The sequence below is a fragment of the Scyliorhinus torazame genome, chromosome 19 (genome assembly GCF_047496885.1).
Source record: "Scyliorhinus torazame isolate Kashiwa2021f chromosome 19, sScyTor2.1, whole genome shotgun sequence".
In the NCBI taxonomy this organism is placed as follows: domain Eukaryota; kingdom Metazoa; phylum Chordata; class Chondrichthyes; order Carcharhiniformes; family Scyliorhinidae; genus Scyliorhinus; species Scyliorhinus torazame.
This window is the reverse complement of record NC_092725.1, coordinates 118443650-118466789: the sequence shown is the minus strand read 5'-3', so window position 1 is coordinate 118466789 and position 23140 is coordinate 118443650. Positions and strand designations below refer to the sequence as shown.

Here is a 23140-nt window from a genome sequence, read left to right as displayed (position 1 = left end):
TGACGATCCTATGCGATTTCATAAGGACCCCGTCTATATTGGTGAGATCATCTCGCACATTATAAAACTGGGGGCACTGCCCTTTTAGCCACCCTTCCGTCATGTGGCGCATCACTCGCTGCAGCAGAGGGTCAGTCGCCGTCTCTGCGCGTATGTGGGCCAGACAAGGATCATCAGCTGGCATATTTGCTGCTGTCAGAGTCACGTGTGCCTCAATTTGACGCACGAACCCCTCCGCATCTGGTGGTGTGCTCACTGCTCGGGAAAGAGTGTCCGCCACTATGAGTTCCTTCCCCGGAGTGTAGATCAGTTCAAAATCGTACCTCCTGAGTTTGAGTAAGATGCGCTGGAGGCGAGGAGTCATGTCGTTCAGGTCTTTGTTAATGATGTTGACCAGGGGGCGGTGGTCAGTTTCGACCGTGAATCGTGGCAGGCCATACACATAGTCGTGGAACTTGTCCAGTCCAGTTAACAAGCCCAGGCATTCTTTTTCGATTTGCGCGTAGCGCTGTTCGGTAGGGGTCATGGCTCGTGAGGCATACGCAACCGGGGCCCATGATGACGTGCTGTCTTTTTGCAGGAGTACCGCTCCAATACCAGATTGGCTGGCGTCTGTTGAGATCTTTGTAGGGCGAGTCGCGTCAAAGAAGGCCAGCACTGGTGCCGTGACCAGTTTGTGCTTGAGCTCCTCCCATTCCTGCTGATGCGACTGGTGCCAGTTGAATTCCGTCGATTTTTTTACGAGATGGCGCATGTTTGTTGTATGAGAAGCCAGGTTGGGAATGAACTTCCCAAGGAAGTTGACCATGCCCAGGAATCTTAAGACAGCCTTCTTGTCAGCCGGTCGTGGCATGGCTGTGATGGCGCTAACCTTGTCTGCATCGGGACGGACCCCGGACCTTGAGATGTGGTCCCCGAGGAATTTCAGCTCCGTCTGGCCGAAAGCACACTTCGCACGGTTGAGACGCAGGCCATTTTGCCGTATGCGGGTGAAGACACGTCGAAGACGATGCATGTGTTCCTGCGGAGTGGTGGACCAAATGATGATATCGTCCACATATACACGTACCCCTTCGATGCCTTCCATCATCTGCTCCATAATGCGGTGGAATACTTCAGATGCCGAAATGATGCCGAATGGCATCCGGTTGTAGCAGAATCTGCCAAAAGGGGTGTTGAATGTGCATAGTCTTCGGCTGGCCGGGTCCAGTTGGATCTGCCAGAATCCTTTGGACGCATCCAATTTAGTGAATATGTTGGCTCGCGCCATCTCGCTGGTGAGGTCTTCTCGTTTCGGGATGGGATAGTGTTCCCGCATGATGTTGTTGTTCAGATCTTTTGGATCTATACATATACGGAGCTCGCCAGAGGGCTTCTTTACACAGACCATGGAGCTGACCCATGGCGTGGGCTCCGTGACCTTGGATAGGACCCCTTGGTCCTGAAGAATCTGCAGTTGTGCCTTGAGGCGGTCTTTGAGAGGCGCAGGAACCCTGCGAGGTGCGTGAACGACAGGGATGGCGTCCGGTCTGAGTCGAATCTTGTACGTGTGTGGCAATGTCCCCATGCCTTCAAAAACCTCCTGGTTGTGAGCGAGGAGGGAATGGAGATTCGCGTGGAACTCAGCATCCGGGAAGTCGGATATCTCATCTGGAGAGAGAGACATGATGCGCTGTACCAGGTGAAGGACCTTACACGCTTGTGCGCCCAGTAACGAGTCCTTTGATGAGCCCACAACTTCGAAGGGGAGTGTGGCCGTGTACCTCTTGTGAGTCACCTGTAGCTGGCAAGATCCTACGGACGGGATAACGTTCCCGTTATAGTCAACCATCTTAAGCCGGGATGGTGTGATGAGTGGTTTGACCTTCATGGCCTGGACTGCAGAGTAAGCAATCAGGTTGGCGGATGCGCCGGTGTCCAGACGGAAGGCGACGCGCGATCGGTTGACCGTCAGGGTGGCACACCACTCATCGTCTGGATTGATGGCATTGACCTTGTTGACATCAATGACGGCAACTCTGAAGTCATCCTGGTCATCTGCATCACTTAACTGGAAGTCTTGATGCGTGGGCTGGACGGTCCTGACTCGTGTGCGAGGTTGTCGAGGATGCGCCGGATCCATGGGTTGAGCCGCACGACAGCGGGCTGCGTAGTGGCCTATCATGGCACATCTGTTGCACTGTTGGTATTTTGCAGGACATTGCCCTTTTAAGTGTAGACCTCCACACTTGCTGCACGTCATGACGTCACGGCGTTCGTTGCGCCACTGCGCATGCGCAGTGCGATCTTGCGGTGGGCGCGCCTGCGCAGTGCGTCCCTCGTTGTGGCCGTTATTCTTGGCGCGCACCTGCGCGGGAGACCGCGAAAAGCGCGGGAAGCGGCCGCTGTCGTCCGGGCCGTGGGGCGGGAAGAAATCGACGGCCTGGATGCGTTCAACGTCGTGGGCGGCCTGGCTTGCCGATTCGACGGCTGGGGACCCCCTCCGTGCCAACTCGGACGCCTGAAATCGGGCAAAACGGCAGGTAGCATTTTCATGGAGGACACAGGCTTCCACAGCAGACGCTAAGGTGAGGCTCTTTATTTTAAGAAGCTGCTGGCGTAGGCCACTGGAGGCAACGCCAAAAACAATCTGGTCCCTGATCATGGACTCTGTGGTGGTGCCGTAACCGCAGGACTGCGCCAGAATCCGGAGGTGCGTCAAAAAGGGTTGAAAAAGCTCCTCCTTACCTTGCAGGCGTTGCTGAAAGATGTATCTTTCGAAAGTTTCGTTTACTTCAGTTTGAAAGTGCTGGTCCAGTTTGAGGATGACCGTGTCATATTTGGCCTGGTTTTCGCCTTCCTCGAACACCAGTGAATTAAAGACATCATTTGGGTGGGGGCCTGCGTAGAAGAGGAGCATTGCAATCTTCGAATCATCCGAGACATTCTGTTTTTCGGTGGCACGGATGTACAGGTCAAATCGCTGCCTGTAGAGCTTCCAGTTGGTGCCTAGGTTCCCCGTGACTTGCATCGGCTGCGGTTTGCCGGTGTGGTCCATGTCCAGAATGGCAGGTTGGTAGGCAGGTATCGATCCACTCCTGTACCATGTGGTGTTGGGTGTTCTAACACACAGAAGAGCCAACACAGTTGCATATGGTACAACGCTTGTTTATTTAAACTCACTATTTACAACTTGGTCTTTGCACTCTGCACGTGGGGGGCTCCCTGCTTGTGGTGTTTCAACAGCTCTTTCATGCTTCCTTCTCCCCAGACCTACTGACCTCCAGGTGTCGTGCTCGTGCTTTTTATGTGGTTGGTGTTCTTGTCTGTGATTGGTTGTGGTGTTGTGTACTCTGATTTGCCTGTTAGTGTGTCCATCATGATGTGTGTGTTTGAATATCATGACAGGGCGGTCTGGTCATCCTTGTCGATCGCCTCAGCCCCGGTGGTGGTGGTGCTTGTTCCAGTGTTGTCGCCTCCGGGAGCTTTACGGTTTCTGCTTCAGCTTCACTTCTGGTCGGACCTGGGAGGAGGACCGATCCTCCCGGGAAGGGGGCTGTCGCGGGGTGCGCCGGTGGCAGGGAGGGGGTGATTGGTGTCGAGGGGGTGTGTGTGTTGCCGGCGGGCGCCAGTTCTCGCAGGGAGACCGTGTCCTGTCGGCCGTCGGGGTACTCCACGTAGGCGTACTGCGGGTTCGCGTGGAGGAGGTGAACCCTCTCGATCAACGGGTCCGACTTGTGCGCCCGCACATGTTTCCGGAGCAAGATGGGTCCTGGGGCCGCCAGCCAGGTCGGCAGCGACGTTCCAGAGGAGGACTTCCTGGGGAAGACAAGGAGGCGCTCATGAGGCGTTTGGTTAGTGGTGGTACACAGTAGCGACCGGATGGAGTGGAGGCCGTCCGGGAGGACCTCCTGCCACCGTGAAACTGGGAGATCCCTGGACCGTAGGGCCAGTAGGACGGTCTTCCAGACCGTGCCGTTCTCCCTCTCTACTTGCCCGTTCCCCCGGGGGTTGTAGCTGGTCGTCCTGCTCGAGGCTATACCCTTGCTGAGCAGGAACTGGCGCAGCTCGTCACTCATGAAGGAGGACCCCCTGACGCTATGGACGTATGCGGGGCAACCGAACAGTGTGAATATGGTGCTAAGGGCTTTAATGACTGTGGCTGCTGTCATGTCAGGGCAGGGGATGGCGAAGGGGAAACGGGAGTACTCGTCCACCACGTTCAGGAAGTATGTGTTGCGGTCGGTGGAGGGGAGGGGCCCTTTGAAATCCAGACTGAGGCGTTCAAAGGGACGGGAAGCCTTGATCAGGTGCGCACTATCCGGCCTGAAAAAATGCGGTTTGCACTCTGCGCAGATGTGGCAGTTCCTTGTGACTGTACGGACCTCCTCCACGGAGTAGGGGAGGTTGCGGGACTTTATAAAATGGTAGAACCGAGTGACCCCTGGGTGGCAGAGGTCCTCGTGGAGGGTTTGGAGACGGTTAATTTGTGCGTTGGCACATGTGCCGCGGGATAGGGCATCGGACGGCTCGTTCAGCTTTCCGGGACGGTACAAGATCTCATAGTTGAAGGTGGAGAGCTCGATCCTCCACCTTAAGATCTTGTCATTTTTAATTTTGCCCCGCTGTGCATTATCGAACATGAAAGCTACCGACCGTTGGTCAGTGAGGAGAGTGAATCTCCTGCCGGCCAGGTAATGCCTCCAATGTCGCACAGCTTCCACTATGGCTTGGGCTTCCTTTTCCACTGAGGAGTGGCGGATTTCTGAGGCGTGGAGGGTTCAGGAGAAAAAGGCCACGGGTCTGCCCGCTTGGTTAAGGGTGGCCGCTAGAGCTACATCGGAGGCGTCGCTCTCGACCTGGAAAGGGAGGGACTCGTCGATGGCGCGCATCGTGGCCTTTGCGATATCCGCTTTGATGCGGCTGAAGGCCTGGCAAGCCTCTGTCGACAGAGGGAAGGTCGTGGTCTGTATTAGGGGGCGGGCCTTGTCTGTGTACTGGGGGACCCACTGGGCGTAATATGAAAAGAACCCCAGGCAGCATTTTAGGGCTTTTGAGCAGTGAGGGAGGGGAAATTCCATGAGGGGGCGCATACGTTCGGGGTCGGGGCCTATTATCCCATTGCGCACTACATATGCCAAGATGGCTAGCCGGTTTGTGCTAAAAACGCACTTGTCCTCGTTGTATGTGAGGTTCAAGGCTTTAGCGGTCTGGAGGAATTTTTGGAGATTGGCGTCGTGGTCCTGCTGATCGTGGCCGCAGATGGTTACGTTGTCGAGATACGGGAACGTGGCCTGCAACCCGTGTTGATCAACCATTCGGTCCATCTCCCGTTGGAAGACCGAGACCCCGTTAGTGACGCCAAATGGGACCCTTAGGAAGTGGTATAATCGCCCGTCTGCCTCGAAGGCTGTGTACTTGCGGTCACTTGGGCGGATGGGGAGCTGATGGTAGGCGGACTTGAGGTCCACGGTGGAGAAGACCTTATATTGGGCAATCCGATTGACCATGTCGGATATGCGGGGGAGAGGGTACGCATCTAGCTGTGTGTACCTGTTGATGGTCTGGCTATAGTCTATGACCATCCTTTGCTTCTCCCCTGTCTTTACTACTACCACCTGTGCTCTCCAGGGACTATTGCTGGCCTGGATTGTGCCTTCCTTCAGTAGCCGCTGGACTTCAGACCGAATAAATGTCCGGTCCTGGGCGCTGTACCGTCTGCTCCTAGTGGCGATGGGTTTGCAATCCGGGGTGAGGTTTGCAAACAAGGATGGGGGCTCAACCTTGAGGGTTGCGAGGCCGCAGATAGTGAGTGGGGGTATTGGGCAGCCGAATTGGAAAGTTAGGCTCTGCAGATTGCACTGGAAGTCTAATCCCAGTAATGTGGGCGCGCAGAGTTGGGGAAGGACGTAGAGCCTGTAGTTTTTAAACTCCCTCCCTTGCACCGTTAGGGTCACTATGCAGAAGCCTTTGATCTGTACGGAGTGGGATCCTGCAGCTAGGGAAATCTTTTGCGCACTGGGACGGATGGTCAAAAAACAGCGTCTTACCGTGTCGGGGTGGATGAAGCTTTCTGTGCTCCCGGAGTCAACCAGGCATGGTGTCTCGTGTCCGTTGATCAACACCGTTGTTGTCGGCGTCCGGGGCCGTGCTTGGTCCAGCGTCATTGAGGCCAGACGTGGTCGTAGTGCTTCAGCGTCTTCCTCGAACCCCGTGGAGCCGTCGATGCTGGGCTCCATTGTTGCCGTCCAAGATGGCGGCGGGGATGAACAAAATGGCCGCCCCCATGCATCGCACATGGCTGGGGGGTCACAAGATGGCGGCGGGGGTGGACAAAATGGCCACCCCCATGCGTCGCGCAGGGCTGGGGGGGGTCCCAAGATGGCGGCGCCCCTCCTCCCCTCGTGGTGGCCGGGACCCAAAATGGCGGCGCCTGCGGGTCGCACATGGGGCGCTGGGGGGGGGTTGGGGAGCGTTTGGAACGCGCAGGACTCCTTCTTCTCTGGGGACAGCGGCGACCTCCCGGGACCGGCACACAGCCGCGAAATGGCCCTTTTTCCCGCAGCTCTTGCAAATCGCTGCGCGGGCCGGGCAGCGCTGCCGGGGGTGTTTCGCCTGGCCGCAGAAATAGCAGCGGGCTCTCCCGGGACAACTTGGCGTCTGAACCGCGCAAGCCTGTGGGGGGGGGGGGGGGGTTTGTCGTGACGGGGGTCCACGGAGCCCAACGGGCTGCCGCGCGGTCGGGGCCGTAGGCGCGGGCGTTTCGCGCGGCCACATCTAGTGAGGCTGCAAGGGCCCGTGCCTCTGAGAGTCCTAGCAACTCTTTTTCTAAAAGTCTTTGGCGGATTTGGGGAGAGTTCATACCAGCCACAAACGCAGCGCGAATTAACATGTCAGTGTGTTCAATCGCGTTTACCGGCGGGCAGCTGCAGGCCCGTCCCAAAATTAGCAGCGCGGCGTAGAATTCGTCTAGCGATTCTCCGGGACTTTGCCGTCTCATTGCGAGTTGGTAGCGTGCGTAGATCTGGTTCACTGGGCGAACATAGATGCTCTCTTTAGTGCTGCGAACGCCGTCTGGAAATCCTCTGCGTCTTCTATGAGAGGGTAAATTTCCGGGCTTACACTCGAGTGCAGGACCTGTAGTTTCTGGTCTTCTGTGACCCGGCCGGGGGCCGTTCGGAGGTAGGCTTCGAAACAAGTCTGCCAGTGTTTAAAAACTGCTGCTGAGTTCACTGCGTGGGGGCTGATCCTCAGGCATTCCAGGACGATCCTGAGCTCCATAGTCCTTTAAGCACGCTTAATAAATTGTAGCGCACAAAGACTCCCGAGAGACGGATAGAGGTGAAGTCGATGAGGCTTTATTAAGCGTGACTCGTTCCCCGCAGTTCAGCAACAGACTGGAGCTGCGGGGAGAATTCCTGGTTCTTATACTCCGCCTTCAGGGCGGAGCTAGAGATCAACAGCCAACCAGGACCCAGGATCTGTCAGCCAATGACATCACGGCTTCACAGTCCCACATGACCCCTAATGCATACTACCACACAGTGAGTCCAGTGTATTGGCATGTTGATCATAATACATTTTCTGTTTTTCTTGTTGATGTTTCACCTTTTGTATCACGGGTAGATGATCTGGATTAGGTAGTGCTATAGACGATAGAGTAGTCTTCAACTCCCTGTTCATCAACATTTGTGCTGGTGACAGACCCGTGGAAAGTGGAGTTGCTCTATAGGTGAGTAATGCTAGATTACTCTGAACGAGAATCCAAAGCTTTGTTAAGAAGTTGTTTGATGATTTGAACTCCTTTCTCCACTTTACCATTTGATTGAGGGTAGTTCAAACTCGAAGTGAGGTGAGCGAAGTTGTATTCTCTTGAGAATTCAGCCCATATAAGCGATTTTCATTTCCATTCAATTCATGACTGCTGATGCACGGACCATTGTCAGACTTGAGAGGGTTGGAATACCATGTCTGGCAAAACTTTCCTTAGTCGCTTTAATAACAGATCTGGATGTGGGATTCGATAACTTGATGACTTCCGGATAATTCATATAGTAGTCGATGATCAGTATTGCCCTCTAGTGAACTGGTGTTGCCCTCTCGTGTTTGAGTTACACTGAGATGTAATAACTAACCGTTCACTGGCGTACCTATATACATATCATTACAAAACATATCAGCCATGATTGAATTGAGTAGCAGACTCGATGGGCTGATTGGCCTAATTCTGCTCCTATGTCTTATGGTCTTCTATGGAGCTGTCTAAGGGACACCGCGCTCAACATTCCGGGTAGAAATGAGGTGCAACATCGGCACGTGGGCCTAGGTAGAGTACTCTTTCCAAATGTGATGCTGACTCGATGGGTCGAATGTCCTTCTGCACTGTAGATATATAGACAGGCAGGTCAGATGGGCAGAACATTGGCACGTGAAATTTAATCCTGAAAAGTGTGAGGTGATGAACTTTGGGAAACTAACAAGGCAAGGGAGTACGCAATATATGGTAGGACGCTAAGTACAGAGGGACCTTGGGTTGCATGCCCATAGATCCCTGAAGACAGCAGGGCAGATAGATAAGGTGGTTAAGGGGACTTCCGGGTGCGGCGATGACCAGCTAAGTCGCACGTTTCGGCAGCTCCCGGTGGAACGGACTTTTGGGCTCTTAATAAGAGCCCCAACGGCAATTTTAACGGCTAGAAGCACTGTGCGGTAAACCAGAAGGGAATCCCCCCTGGATACGGATGGAAAAAGGAGGGGGAAGTGGCCAGATTGCAGTGGATCCTTTGGAGCAGCGGCAAGGAAGGCAAGCAAGAACCAAGATGGCGACGGAAGGTGGCAGTTTAACATGGGGCCCTGAACAACAAGAGTTTTTGAAATGTTGCGTGGAAGAACTTAAAAAGGAAATGAAGAAGGAGCTGTTGGCCCCGATATTACAGGCGATCGAAGGGCTAAAGGATGAGCAAAAGACCCAGGAGCGGGAGCTTCGGGTCGTGAAGGCAAAGGCTGCCGAGAACGAGGACGATATACAGGGCCTGGTGGTGAAGACGGAGATGCACGAGGCACACCATAAACGATGTGTGGAAAGACTGGAGGTGCTGGAGAATAACGCGAGGAGGAATAATTTAAGGATTCTTGGTCTTCCTGAAGGTGCAGAAGGAGCAGACGTCGGGGCATATGTGAGCACGATGCTGCACTCGGTAATGGGAGCGGAGGCCCCGGCGGGTCCGCTGGAGGTGGAGGGAGCATACCGGGTGATGGCGCGAGGACCGAGAGCAGGAGAAATTCCTCGAGCCATAGTGGTGAGATTCCTCCGTTTTAAGGACAAAGAGATGGTCCTTAGATGGGCAAAGAAAACTCGGAGCAGTAGGTGGGAGAACGCGGTGATCCGCGTATATCAAGACTGGAGTGCGGAGGTGGCGAGAAGGAGGGCGAGCTTTAATCGGGCCAAGGCGGTGCTTCACAAAAAGAAGATAAAATTTGGAATGCTGCAACCGGCAAGACTGTGGGTCACATATCAAGGGAGGCACCACTACTTTGAGACGGCGGATGAGGGGTGGACTTTTATTGTGGAAGAAAAACTGGAATAAGCGGGTTATTAAAAAAGAACGTTTGAAACAAAGTGGTGGGGCGAGTATGGGGGGCGAAGAGGGGGGAAAAAGGGGGGGGAAGATGAGTTTTATGTTATTAATCCTGCGATGCGGGAACTTTTCTCTCTTCCACAGGAGGTGGTGGGGGGAGGAAAGGAGGTGGAGGAGATGGGGTGTTGGCAATGGGGGGCGGGGCCAAAAGGGAAGCGCGGGCTTTGTTCCCGCGCTATGATAATCATGGCGGGAATAGGGAAGCAGGAAGGAGGGGGCGTCGCACGGTGCGAGCCGAGGTCACGGGGGGAAGCCGAGGTCGGCCAGAGTTTGCTGACTTCTGGGAGCAACATGGGGGGTGTAACTACGCTAGTGAGGGATCTAGCGGGGGGGTGGGAGGGGGGAGTTGCTGGGTTGCTGCTGCTGGGGAGAGGGGGGAGCCGGAATTGGGTGGGGTGGGCGGGGGGGCACCGCCTGGGGGGGACACAGCTGCGTGGGAACCGGGTGAGGAGCTGGAAAAAGGGGATGGCTAAATCGACAAGGGGGGGGGGGGGGTAAAAAGCCCCCCAACCTGGTTGATCACGTGGAATGTGAGAGGGCTGAACGGGCCGATAAAGAGGGCACGAGTACTCGCACACCTTAAGAAACTTAAGGCAGACGTGGTTATGTTACAAGAGACGCACTTGAAACTTATAGACCAGGTTAGACTACGCAAAGGATGGGTGGGGCAGGTGGTTCATTCGGGGCTAGATGCGAAAAACAGGGGGGTGGCTATACTAGTGGGGAAGCGGGTTATGTTTGAGGCAAAGACCATAGTGGCGGATAGCGGGGGCAGATACGTGATGGTGAGTGGCAAATTACAGGGGGAGGCGGTGGTCTTGGTAAACGTATATGCCCCGAACTGGGATGATGCCAATTTTATGAGGCGCATGATAGGACGCATCCCGGACCTAGAGGTGGGAAAGTTGGTAATGGGGGGAGATTTTAATACGGTGCTGGAGCCAGGGCTGGACAGGTCGAGATCCAGGACTGGAAGGAGGCCGGCTTCAGCTAAGGTGCTTAAAGATTTTATGGCGCAGATGGGAGGAGTAGACCCGTGGAGATTTAGCAGACCTAGGAGTAAGGAGTTTTTGTTTTTCTCCTATGTCCACAAAGTTTATTCGCGAATAGACTTTTTTGTTTTGGGAAGGGCGTTGATCCCGAAGGTGAGGGGGATGGAGTATACGGCTATAGCCATTTCGGATCACGCTCCACATTGGGTAGACTTGGAGATAGGGGAGGAAACAGAAGGGCGTCCACCCTGGAGAATGGACATGGGACTAATGGCAGATGAAGGGGTGTGTCTAAGGGTGAGGGGGTGCATTGAAAAATACTTGGAACTCAATGATAACGGGGAGGTCCAGGTGGGAGTGGTCTGGGAGGCGCTGAAGGCAGTGGTTAGAGGGGAGCTGATATCAATAAGGGCACATAAAGGAAAGCAGGAGAGTAGGGAACGGGAGCGGTTGCTGCAAGAACTTCTGAGGGTGGACAGGCAATATGCGGAGGCACCGGAGGAGGGACTGTACAGGGAAAGGCAAAGGTTACACGTAGAATTTGACTTGCTGACAACGGGTACTGCAGAAGCACAGTGGAGGAAGGCACAGGGTGTACAGTATGAGTATGGGGAGCAGGCGAGCAGGTTGCTGGCCCATCAATTGAGGATAAGGGGAGCAGCAAGGGAAATAGGGGGAGTGAGGGATGAGGAAGGAGAGATAGAGCGGGGAGCGGAGAGAGTGAATGGAGTGTTCAAGGCATTCTATAAAAGATTATACGAAGCTCGGCCCCCGGATGGGAAGGAGAGAATGATGTGCTTCCTGGACCGGCTGGAATTTCCTCAGGTGGAGGAGCAGGAGAGGGCGGGACTGGGAGCACAGATCGAGATAGAGGAAGTAGTGAAAGGAATTAGGAGTATGCAGGCGGGGAAGGCTCCGGGACCGGATGGATTTCCAGTCGAATTTTATAGGAAATATGTGGACTTGCTTGCCCCGATACTGATGAGAACCTTTAATGAGGCGAAGGATAGGGGACAGCTGCCCCCGACTATGTCGGAGGCAACGATATCGCTTCTCCTAAAGAAGGAAAAAGACCCGCTGCAATGCGGGTCCTATAGATCTATTTCCCTCCTAAGTGTAGACGCTAAGATTCTGGCCAAGGTAATGGCAATGAGGATAGAGGATTGTGTCCCGGGGGTAGTCCATGAGGACCAAACTGGGTTTGTGAAGGGGAGACAGCTGAATACGAATATACGGAGGCTGCTAGGGGTAATGATGATGCCCCCACCAGAGGGGCAAGCGGAGATAGTGGTGGCGATGGATGCCGAGAAAGCATTTGATAGAGTGGAGTGGGATTATTTGTGGGAGGTGTTGAGATTTGGCTTTGGAGATGAGTATATTAGATGGGTACAGCTGCTGTATAGGGCCCCGATGGCGAGCGTGGTCACGAATGGACGGGGGTCTGCGTATTTTCGGCTCCATAGAGGGACGAGGCAGGGATGTCCTCTGTCCCCATTATTGTTTGCACTGGCGATTGAGCCCCTGGCAATAGCATTGAGGGGTTCCAGGAAGTGGAGGGGAGTACTCAGGGGAGGAGAGGAACACCGGGTATCTCTTTACGCGGACGATTTATTGGTGTATGTGGCGGACCCGGCGGAGGGGATGCCAGAGATAATGCGGATACTTGGGGAGTTTGGAGAATTTTCAGGATATAAGCTGAACATGGGGAAAAGTGAGCTGTTTGTGGTGCATCCAGGGGAGCAGAGCAGAGAAATAGAGGACTTACCGCTGAGGAAGGTAACAAGGGACTTTCGCTACTTGGGGATCCAGATAGCCAAGAATTGGGGTACATTGCATAGGTTAAACTTAACGCGGTTGGTGGAACAGATGGAGGAGAACTTCAAGAGATGGGACATGGTATCCCTGTCACTGGCACGGAGGGTACAAGCGGTTAAAATGGTGGTCCTCCCGAGATTCCTCTTTCTGTTTCAGTGCCTCCCGGTGGTGATCACGAAGGCTTTTTTCAAAAGGATTGAGAAGAGTATCATGAGTTGTGTGTGGGCCGGGAAGACCCCGAGAGTGAGGAAGGGATTTTTGCAGCGTAGTAGGGATAGGGGGGGGGGCTGGCGCTACCGAGCCTGAGTGAGTACTACTGGGCCGCCTACATCTCAATGGTATGTAAGTGGATTGGAGATTGGAGAAGGCGTCCTGTAGGGGGACTTGCCTCCAAGCCATGGTGACGGCGCCGTTGCCGTTCTCACCCAAGAAATACACCACAAGCCCGGTGGTGGTGGCTACTCTGAAAATTTGGGGGCAATGGAGACGGCATAGGGGAAAGACGGGAGCCTCGGTGTGGTCCCCGATAAGAAATAATCATAGGTTTGCTCCGGGGAGAATGGATGGGGGATTTGGAACATGGCAAAGAGCAGGAGTAACACAATTGAGAGATCTGTTTGTAGATGGGACGTTTGCAAGTCTGGGAGCACTGACCGAAAAATATGGGTTGCCCCAAGGGAATGCATTCCGGTATATGCAACTGAGGGCTTTTACGAGGCAACAGGTGAAGGAATTCCCGCAGCTCCCGACGCAGGAGGTGCAGGACAGAGTGATCTCAAAGACATGGGTGGGGGACGGTAAGGTGTCAGACATATATAGGGAGATGAGAGACGAGGGGGAGATTATGGTAGACGAGCTGAAAGGGAAATGGGAAGAAGAACTGGGGGAGGAGATTGAGGAGGGGCTGTGGGCTGATGCCCTAAGTAGGGTAAACTCATCGTCCTCGTGTGCCAGGCTAAGCCTGATTCAATTTAAGGTGTTACACAGGGCGCATATGACTGGAACACGGCTTAGCAAATTTTTTGGAGCAGAAGATAGGTGTGCGAGATGCTTGAAAAGCCCAGCGAATCACACCCACATGTTCTGGTCATGTCCGGCACTACAGGGGTTTTGGGTGGGGGTGACAAAGGTGCTTTCGAAGGTAGTGGGGGTCCAGGTCGAACCAAGCTGGGGGTTGGCTATATTTGGGGTTGCAGAAGAGCCGGGAGTGCAGGAGGCGAGAGAGGCTGATGTTTTGGCCTTTGCGTCCCTAGTAGCCCAGCGCAGGATACTGTTGATGTGGAAGGAAGCCAAGCCCCCGGGTGTGGAGACCTGGATAAATGACATGGCAGGGTTTATAAAGCTGGAACGGATTAAGTTCGTCCTAAGGGGATCGGCTCAAGGGTTCACCAGGCGGTGGCAACCGTTCGTCGAATACCTCACAGAAAGATAGAGGGAATGGAAAAGAAGAAGACAGCAGCAGCAGCCCGGGGGGGGGGGGGGGGGTAGGAACCAGAGGGATTCTCAGGGATGTTAATATATAAGTATAATATGTATAGGTTGTTGTTATAGATAATTGTATATTGGACTGTTAAAACATATTTTTGGAGAATATTTATCTGGGACAAGGCAGTTGCCATTTAGTTTTGTTTTTGTTTATATATTATTTATTTCTTGTTTATAAAACTGGCCATTGTTATTTATATTGTTATATTACTGTGTAAAGGATACACAATGTACTGTGATGGTTGGCCAAAAATTTTCAATAAAATATTTTTTTAAAAAAAGATAAGGTGGTTAAGAAGGCATATGGCATACTTGCCTTTATTAGCCAAAGGATAGAATATAAAAGCAGAGAGGTTATGAGGGAGCTCCATAAAACGCTCTTTAGGCTATGCTCGATTGCTGTGTGCAGTTCTGGTCACCACACTATAGGAAGGATGTGATTGCACCAGTAAAGGTGCAGAAGATTGACCAGGATATTGCCTGGACTGGAGCGTTTCAGCTATGAAGAGGCGCTAGTTAGGCTGGGTTGTTTTCCTTAGAACAGAGAAGGCAGAGGGGAGACCTGATTTAAGTATACAAAATTATGAGGTACATAGATCGAGTAAGTAGGATGGAACATTTCTCTGTACTAGAGGGGTCAATAGCCAGGAGGCATAGACTTAAGGTGATTTAGAGGGGATTTGAGGAAAAACCTTTTAACCCAGAGGGTGGTGGTAATCTAAGAAAATCTAGAAGTCACTGCCTGAAAGGGTGGTAGTGGCGGGGATCCTCAACGATAAGAAGCATTCAGATGAGCACTTGAAATGCTACAGCATACAAGACTATGGATGGGCCAAGTGCTGGAAAATGGGATTAGAATAGTTAAGTGTTTGATGGCTGGTGCAGAGGCAGTGGCGTAGTGGTATTGTCGCTGGGCTAGTTATCCAGAGACCCAAAGCCATGTTCTGGGACCTGGGTTTGAATTCCACTATGGCAGATAGTGAAATTTGAATTTTAAAAAATCTGGAATTAAAAGTCTAAAGATGACCATGAAGCCATTGTCGATTGTCGTAAAAGCCCATCTGGTTCACTAATGGAAGGAAATCTGTCATCCTTATCTGGTTTGGCCTACACATGACTCCAAATCCACAGCAGTGTGGTTGACTCTTAAATGTCCTCCGGGCTGGACAATAAATGCTGGCCCAGCCAGCAATACCCACATCCCATGAAACAAATAAAAATTAAATAAAACTCTACGACTATCCTTTATTAACTGAAAATCTATCAATTATGATGACCTCCTGACACGGGGAAAAAAGAAGAGCTAGCAAAAGACTGGCTATAAAAATGGTATTAGAACCATAGAATTCCTACAGTGCAAAAGGATGCCATTCGGCTAATCGAGTCTGCACTGACCCTCTGAAAGAGCACCCCATCTAGGCCTACTATTGAAGACGATGTAACTGATTAGATGAGAGAATAGAAAGCAAACAGCAAGGTTAACGGACATTCAATGGATTAAGGGAGTAAAGTTTCCATAGTCCCAGATGACCTTAGACTGCTTTCCCCTTTTGAGGGGGGAGAGCTAACTGAAGATGATTTAACCGGAGGATCACCACAGCTCAGGCAAGATGCAAGGCTAAGGCAGGCCTTCATGGCTAGCCTCAGCCAGCAGGGTTATGGACCCTGCGCTGCTGGTCTCACTCTCCATTACAAACCAATTGTCCAATCGAGCTAAACTAAGGAATGTAGATGGAGTGCACCAGGGACCTTTCCTGGAATGTCCTTTGATTTCAATTTCTACAAATTATTTCACAGCAGGCATAAAACCTATTTCAGCACATCTGCTGATGAAATTGTTTATCATGCCTTCGTTGGTTTCAGATTCAGCTATTCCAATATTCGCTTGGTTGATCTCCTATCTCCCAAATTCAAGCCCATTCAAAATTCTGCTGCCCTTAAACGTCCTTAATGTAGAAAGATTAGACTGTTTTCCTTGGAGAACAGAAGGTTGAGAGAGATCTGGTAGAATCATGACAAATTAGATTGGGAACAACTGTTTCCACTGGTGGAAGGATTAAGGTCATTAGGAAAAGAAACAGCAGAGAAACAAAGAAAAACTTTTTCGCACAATGTTTGGCTGATATCTGGAATGCACTGCCTACGTGTGTGGAGAGGCAGCTTAGGCATTCAAGGGAATTGTATTATTATCTGAAAAAAAGAGTATGCAGGGTTACAGGGAGAAGGTGGTGAATGGCACCAGGTAAATTCCTCATTCGGAGAGCCATCATGTGCCGCGGGATAGGGCATCAGGAGGCTTGTTTAGCTTCCCGGGACGCTACAAGATCTCATAGTTGTAGGTGGAGAGCTCCATCCTCCACCGTAAGATCTTATCGTTCTTTATCTTGCCCCGCAGTGCATTATCGAACATGAAAGCTACCGACCGTTGGTCAGTGAGGAGAGTGAATCTCCTGCTGGCCAGGTAATGCCTCCAGTGCAGCACAGCTTCTACTATGGCCTGGGCCACCTTTTCAAATGAGGAATGGCGGATTTCTGACGAGCAAATAGCCTCCTTCTGATTCTGTGACTTGCATAAAATCCCATTCACCCATCAACCATGTGGTTGTGGTAGTTGGTATTTGGGGTATTACGGTACCCAGGTTGATGCTGTAAGACCAATGGTGTGGGAGGTACCTGAGACAGCAATATCATTGGTGAAGCCTGCCTGCTGGTTCCGCCCAGTAAGGCGGAGTATAAGAGCCTGTATCTCCCTAGCAGCTGCATTCTGTACCTGGGCTGCGGGGGGGAAACATCTAGTCCAATAAAGCCTTCAATTGTCTTCCAATCTCGCTGCTGGAGTTATTGATCGAGCATCAGTGGTCACTGATCTACATTGCCTGCCAGCATCAAGCCACCCCTTCCCTCCACACAGGTTTACCAACCAACTTCAATTTCACAATCTGGTGTTCAAATGCCTATATTTGAACAGCGGGACAGGGGAGGACACATGGACTCAGAATTACCACTGGAAAAATTAAAGTCATCAATTTCTTCTTTATGCAAAAGATTAAAATATCAGGTTTATTACAAGTGGCCATTGAAGCACATTTCAAAACATGAAAATAGGAATTAAATGAATATTTGAAAAAGGAAGGAAAATGTGTAAAGGACACAGAAAAGCTCCAATTGAAAAGCAAACACCATCACAGATGTAATGGATGGAATGGCCTCTGCTGTAATATTAATGAACTACAATTCCAGATGATTAAAGAGCTGTTATTCAAGTGTAACCTGTCTGTATAGATACACTTATTTTTTAATTTTCACACAAATATAACCTGTCTGTGTAGATACGCTTATTTTATTAATTGGTCACACAAAACATTTGTATTATTTCAGATCATTTAAACTATTTTAAAAGGTGCACATTTAAACAAAATATTGGCAAATCTCAAAAAAGCATAAGCATTTTAATGCAAAATTACTACATAACTCGAGAAAAATCTCGTCAGATCGAGAGTATGGATTAAATACATCAAAAAGTGTGACATTTACTGGATTTTGTATACCATGCAAAAAAAAGTTCATATTCTGAACACTACTTTAATAGAAAGCAGAAATTTTATTCACACAGACAGACTTCACAGCAATATTTTTTAACTGAATTAGTACCCAGATAAATCAATCCACTTTTCTAATTTATACATTTTGTACGTAGCTTTCCATACAAATCTTACTGAATCTGCTTTTTAAGACAAAAGATTTAGTCTAAAGTTTTGAGCATAATCTAGCAGTGTAGCAATCTTTCAAGTGAGATTAACTGAGATCCTGTCAATCTTCTCAGGTGGCCATAAAAGAATGATGAATAGGGAGTGATCTTTCCTGATGGCCTGGCCAATATTGCACCCTCACCCAAAAAGATGATGGGCAATTTTTCTCAATGTTTTTTTGCAGGATTCTGCTGTGCCATATCAGCATAAATCACAACTCTGACTATCATTGAAAAAGTATTTCAGGCAATGAGATCCTGAAGACAATAGGTGCTGCAGGATAAGTTATTTCTCAATATCATTTCATAATATACTTTCAGATAATTGAAAACTACAATCAAATTTCTGGCTTTATAAATGTTTGGTTTTAATTTATTGTAGTTGATATGATTGTCCAAACTGCAGACCGCGTGTAACATGTGACCCATGAAATTTGGGCAACTCAATCTTACTTGTGTTTATATTTCTTAACTGAAGATTTGCCCAGTTAACATTTTTTGAGTTTACAAAGGGTTGTTTTGAGCACTATCACCTCATTGGTGAATAAATCCTAAATCTAAACACCAAGATTTGTTTGTATCAACAATGTAAGATATATGCTAATGATTGAAAATACAAACGTAATTTTTAGATGATCACAGACTTTGGAGTGTACTATGTGGCCTATGAAGGCAAAAGTTTGGACAATCTTGGTTTAAATCTTATACAAATTGAAATTCCAGTGTTTTTGCCATTGAGTTGTGCTTAAATTATTTAGATACTTAAAAGTAACTTAATATTGGACTTCATTAAACAGCAATTGTACAATGCCTATGCAAATTTACTCCCTGGAGGAGAGATTAACAGGGTTTGTATGAAGAATTTCTATCCAAGCTAGGAGCAGTAGGCGGCCATTTGGTCCCTAAACCCTGCTCCACCATTCAAGAAGATCATAGCTAATCTCTATCTCAAATCCAGCTTCCCATGCTTAACCCACATCACTTAACACCATTCAAAGCCCCCTGAAAGTGCAGAAGGACGCCACTCAGCCCATTGAATCTGCACCGAACGTCTGAAAGAACACCCTACCTAGGCCCATGGCCCCACCCTATCATCCCTGTAACTCAGTAACCCCACCTAACCTTTTGGACACTAAGGGGCAATTTATCATGGCCACTTAATCATGGCCACTTTGGACTGTGGGAGGAAACCGAAGCAGCCGGAGAAAACCCACCCAGACATGGAGAGAACGTACAAATCCACACAGTCACCCAAGGCCGGAATTGAACATGGGTCCCTGGCGCTGGGAGACAGCACTGTGCCACCCTAAAATTTACTGCAGATGCTTTGGTGGGATTTGTCCCCAAGACATTAGCCTGGCCTTCAAGAATATAAGCCTAGTGACATGACCACTATGCCACCATCTTGCCTCCCCTACTCTGCAGACTTTACCTTCATCTGCACAGGCAGCAAAAGCTTATACCTATTGGATAATGGCAAATGCAGGCAAATGCCTATTTTGATCTGCAGTTCCCTTACCTACCTGACTCGCAGTCACACACTTCTGTCCCTCACCACTAACTAGACTTGTATCACTACCTAAACTAAGGAATCTGACTGCTTCCTGTATCAAAGTGTCCAGGTAGCTCTCCTGCTTTGTGATTCTCCACAATGTCAGTGTCTTGGATTCAGCTCAGCAACTCTGAACTGAAGTTCCCCAGAATCAGACATTTTGACAGCCAGGCACAGGTGTGTGGTGTTCAGGAGTTCCACAGATTCCCAAATACTGCAGTTGCACCACTACCAGCGCTGCCATCTCTAGCTAATCCTGTTTATATATTTAATTAATGTTTCATATGTATTAATTCAACTTAATTTCTCTTAGCTTTGTTCACAAATTACCTTGATATAGTTTAGGTTATAGGTAGATTAAATTAAATACTTACCTGTAACTTACCCCTACCACCCCTCCTTGTTGCAGGATTTGCTCCTGTGCCATTCAAACACAAATCTGCTCAGTAACTTCACTTCCTTTTCAAACCGAGGTTCACAATTCCTCTGTCAAACATAGGATTCAAGGATCAGAAATTCTGAAAGTTGTGAAATGTAGATAGTATTTGTTTTTGTGAAAAAGTATGATACTTATTGTGATACTGATGATCACAAATGCTGGTTGAACAGAAAAGCAGGATTTAAAAAAGGAATGGATAAACTTTAATTGTGGATATAGTTCCAGAATCACAGTAAGGAAACAAACGTGTGATTTGTAAAGAGTGCACTAGATGGATCAATAGTGTTCCACCTAAATAAAATATTATACATCACATGAGTTGCTACAAATTGTAAATAAGTATTCTGCTCTAATGGAGGCATTTCTGAAAGAAATATTAATATAATTATGTAACAATGTGTATTATATTAAAAAAGCACTTTGCTGAGAAGTAATGAATGATTAGGACTAGGCTTATTGATGGAGGAACCATGTAACATATCCAAAAGAGCAATAAGGAGACCTTCAAAATTAGATCATGAAGATATATTGTTCACTTCAACAAGGTTGAATTAAGTATTTTAGTGCATCTTCATTTTAATTCAGTCATCTATTTGTTAGTGCAATATTCGTACGCAATATTTTATGCCAATCGATCGGGATATTTCTTCATTTTTTTTTTAAATAGTTAATTTCCTTGGCCAAAAGGGCCAGCTCATGCCTGGCAGAAGTAGAGCAACAAGGATGGCAGAGAAGAGGTTCACTGCATTGTTGTCCAGGATAGGTTTTCCTGATATGTGCCTTCCATTAGGAGTAATGTGATTGACAACCATTCCACTGTCTACATCAAAACCTGTGAAAACATAAGAATTATAAACATTTATTGGAACCCAGATTACACTAATTCTGAGCAAAACAAATATTTGTGTTTTGAACTCCAGTTCTGTACAATTTATTGATTCACAATACATACCATATATAGTTGTGTAAAAGTCAAGCTTCCGAGATTGTTTTTAGGCATAAGTTTAAGGGGTCGGCTTTCACAGAGGCAATGTTTTGAGGGGCTTACTTGCAACTGCTGACAGCCAGCAAAAAAAGTGTATTGGAGCAAGATGGACGTCTAAAAAGGTAAGTTTAATATGTACACAATTTACATGGACTCTGCAGTTTGTTCCAGTCTTACCTCAGTCATTTAAAAAATAAATTACATTTTTATTCAAGTTCCCTGGACTATTGCACCCATGCAGAAAGATCAAAAAACTCCTGCTTCAAATCCTGGTCTCTGCTATATTATTCTGAACACGCTTTGTTGAAGAGGAATGTCCTTGGAAAGTTGAGAGTCGATTTTTACACGAGGTATGTGAAAAATTAAAGGATTTTTTTGGGACAAAGGTCAACCTTTACTCAAGTATATATGGTCAGCAAATTGTACACTTAAAACTTTGAACTCCAATACAGTTTGAACTTAATCACAAAAATATACATTTTATATTCCAATAATTTAAACTGTTAAGCAGTGTATTTTGAGCAGACAAATGTATTTTCTAGTTGTAGGTGAGGCCTATAAACTTGGCACCTTGGTTTGGAACGTTTCATTGATTTGTCAGCTTGCTGAAATGAGGAATAGTCTTCCAACGCATTAATTAAGGCATTTGCAGTGGTGAGATACTCATCCATTATGTATTCTCCTCTTGGCTAGGGAATATTGCAGCCAAGGAAGGGGGCATTCAAATACTGTAGTACCATTAAATTGGTTCATTCCACAATGTCTTTTATTCAGTGCATGTGGGAACAAAACAACTTATTTTCTTCACCTTTCAACTGTAATTAGAAGTATATAAGTAAAACAGAACAATACTTAATAACTTCAAGCACAAACCTGAATACTGCATTATGGCTCCTAGATAGGAATCTAAAATGGAACCAAGGAAACCGGCTGCTGCACCATATAAAACAATTGGCCACTGAGGTGGTGAAATATCCAGATTCTCCACAAATATCAGCTGAGTTAATAGATAGGCTAATCCAACAACCATTCCACCAAGTAAACTTGATGCAAGGCCGACAAAGGTAACCCCTCCATTGGTACCTGTAAGAAAATAACTCCTTTTTGTCAGTTCAGGATTGTTCCGAACAAAGATTAAAGAATCAAAACTGGCAGAAACTAACTAACAGCTCTGAAATAGTTCACAACCAGAATTTATTTATTTACCTATTTATATATTTATCGTTGATCGATATCTGAAAACAAGCATTCGCACAGAAAATGCCAAAGGAGATGAACTTGTATTAACTTGAGCATTGATTCATTTGTAAGAAAAAAAATACAAAGTATTTTGCAGCCGTAATGAATTTGGAAATTTATGAAAGGGGGCATGACAGCTGAAGACATGAGATTTATTTACTAAGATTGCAGATCCATCAATTGTCCACTCCAGAATCTTAAAAAAAAATTAAACAAATGCATTTTGATGAAACTTTTGGAGTCAATTGTGATTCAGCCTTTCAAATTAAAATTTATCCTGCTTTACTGCAATTTTGTGGAACATGTTTTCAGACTTCAAAACATAATTTCTTCTCCTGAAACGTAATCCCAAGTAAATTGCTGAAATATTTCACAAGACACCTAATAATAAATCCAACTGATTTAAGATGTCTAACAGACTCTATCTAATGTGAGCAACGCAAGACCAAACAATCCTAAATCCCACTTAGGAAAGTAAAAGGGTGCGCTGGTGTAAAAATAAAGTGCCCAGGGAGAGCAGAAGAGATCTTTATTTTTAAGGAATTTACCATTTTAGACTAGTGCTCAGCTTTTGCTTAGCTGAGCCAAGATAAACTGTCCATTCAAAACATTATGCAAAGAAATATTAGAACAAATTAAAATAGTGAAAGCAGTATTGTCCATCTCTACCTAGTTACAAGTGTGGCTAAAACGACACTGTTTTAACCATATTCACCACTTTTATTAAAATTACCATACATACCATGATATATTACAGGTAAATGGAATTTGCACAGTGGTTAGTACTGCAATCACAGCTCCAGAGACCTGAGTTCAATTCCGGTCTCGGGTGACTGTCTGTATGGAGCTTGCACTTTCTCCCTGTGTCTGCATGGATTTCCTCCGGGTGCACCGGTTTCCTCCCCAAAGTCCAAAGATGTGCAGGTTAGGTGGATTGGCCATGCTATATTGCCCCTGTCCAGGTGGAATAACTGACTTACAGGAATAGAGGTGTGGGCTAAAGTAGGATGCTCTTTCCAAGGGCCGGTGCAGACTCGATCAGCTGAATGGCCTTCTTCTGCACTGTAAGGATTCTAAACTATATTTACCGAAACCAGTCATTTTCAAACTCAGGGTCGCAACTCGCGGATGGGCCACGGAGCGATCGGTCGAGGCGTTCCCATAGAAGTGCCCAACGGCTGCGACCAGCTTTTAAAAATGACGGCCGCGACCGACTTTCAAGAATTCGGCCACCCTGCGCATGCGGGCACCCTCAGCCAGATGTAGCA

At 48.3% G+C, this 23140-nt stretch overlaps 1 protein-coding gene and 1 long non-coding RNA gene across 2 annotated transcripts in view; one reads left to right on the top strand and one right to left on the bottom strand.

Annotated features, from left to right (window-relative positions):
- Nucleotides 1–23140, top strand: part of LOC140396466 (uncharacterized) — a 43709-nt gene that overhangs the window by 10352 nt on the left and 10217 nt on the right. Inside the window, exon 2 of the long non-coding RNA XR_011936546.1 lies at nt 20849–20983. This is a non-coding gene — a long non-coding RNA (uncharacterized lncRNA). The remainder of the gene's footprint in view (nt 1–20848; nt 20984–23140) is intronic.
- tmem19 (transmembrane protein 19) overlaps nt 17230–23140 on the bottom strand; it is a 29683-nt gene continuing 23772 nt past the window's right edge. The window contains exons 6-7 of the mRNA XM_072485110.1: nt 21507–21716; nt 17230–20480 (exon numbers count right to left, since the gene is read on the bottom strand). Coding sequence (XP_072341211.1) covers nt 20308–20480; nt 21507–21716 — 383 coding nt within the window. The 3' untranslated portion in view covers nt 17230–20307. The remainder of the gene's footprint in view (nt 20481–21506; nt 21717–23140) is intronic.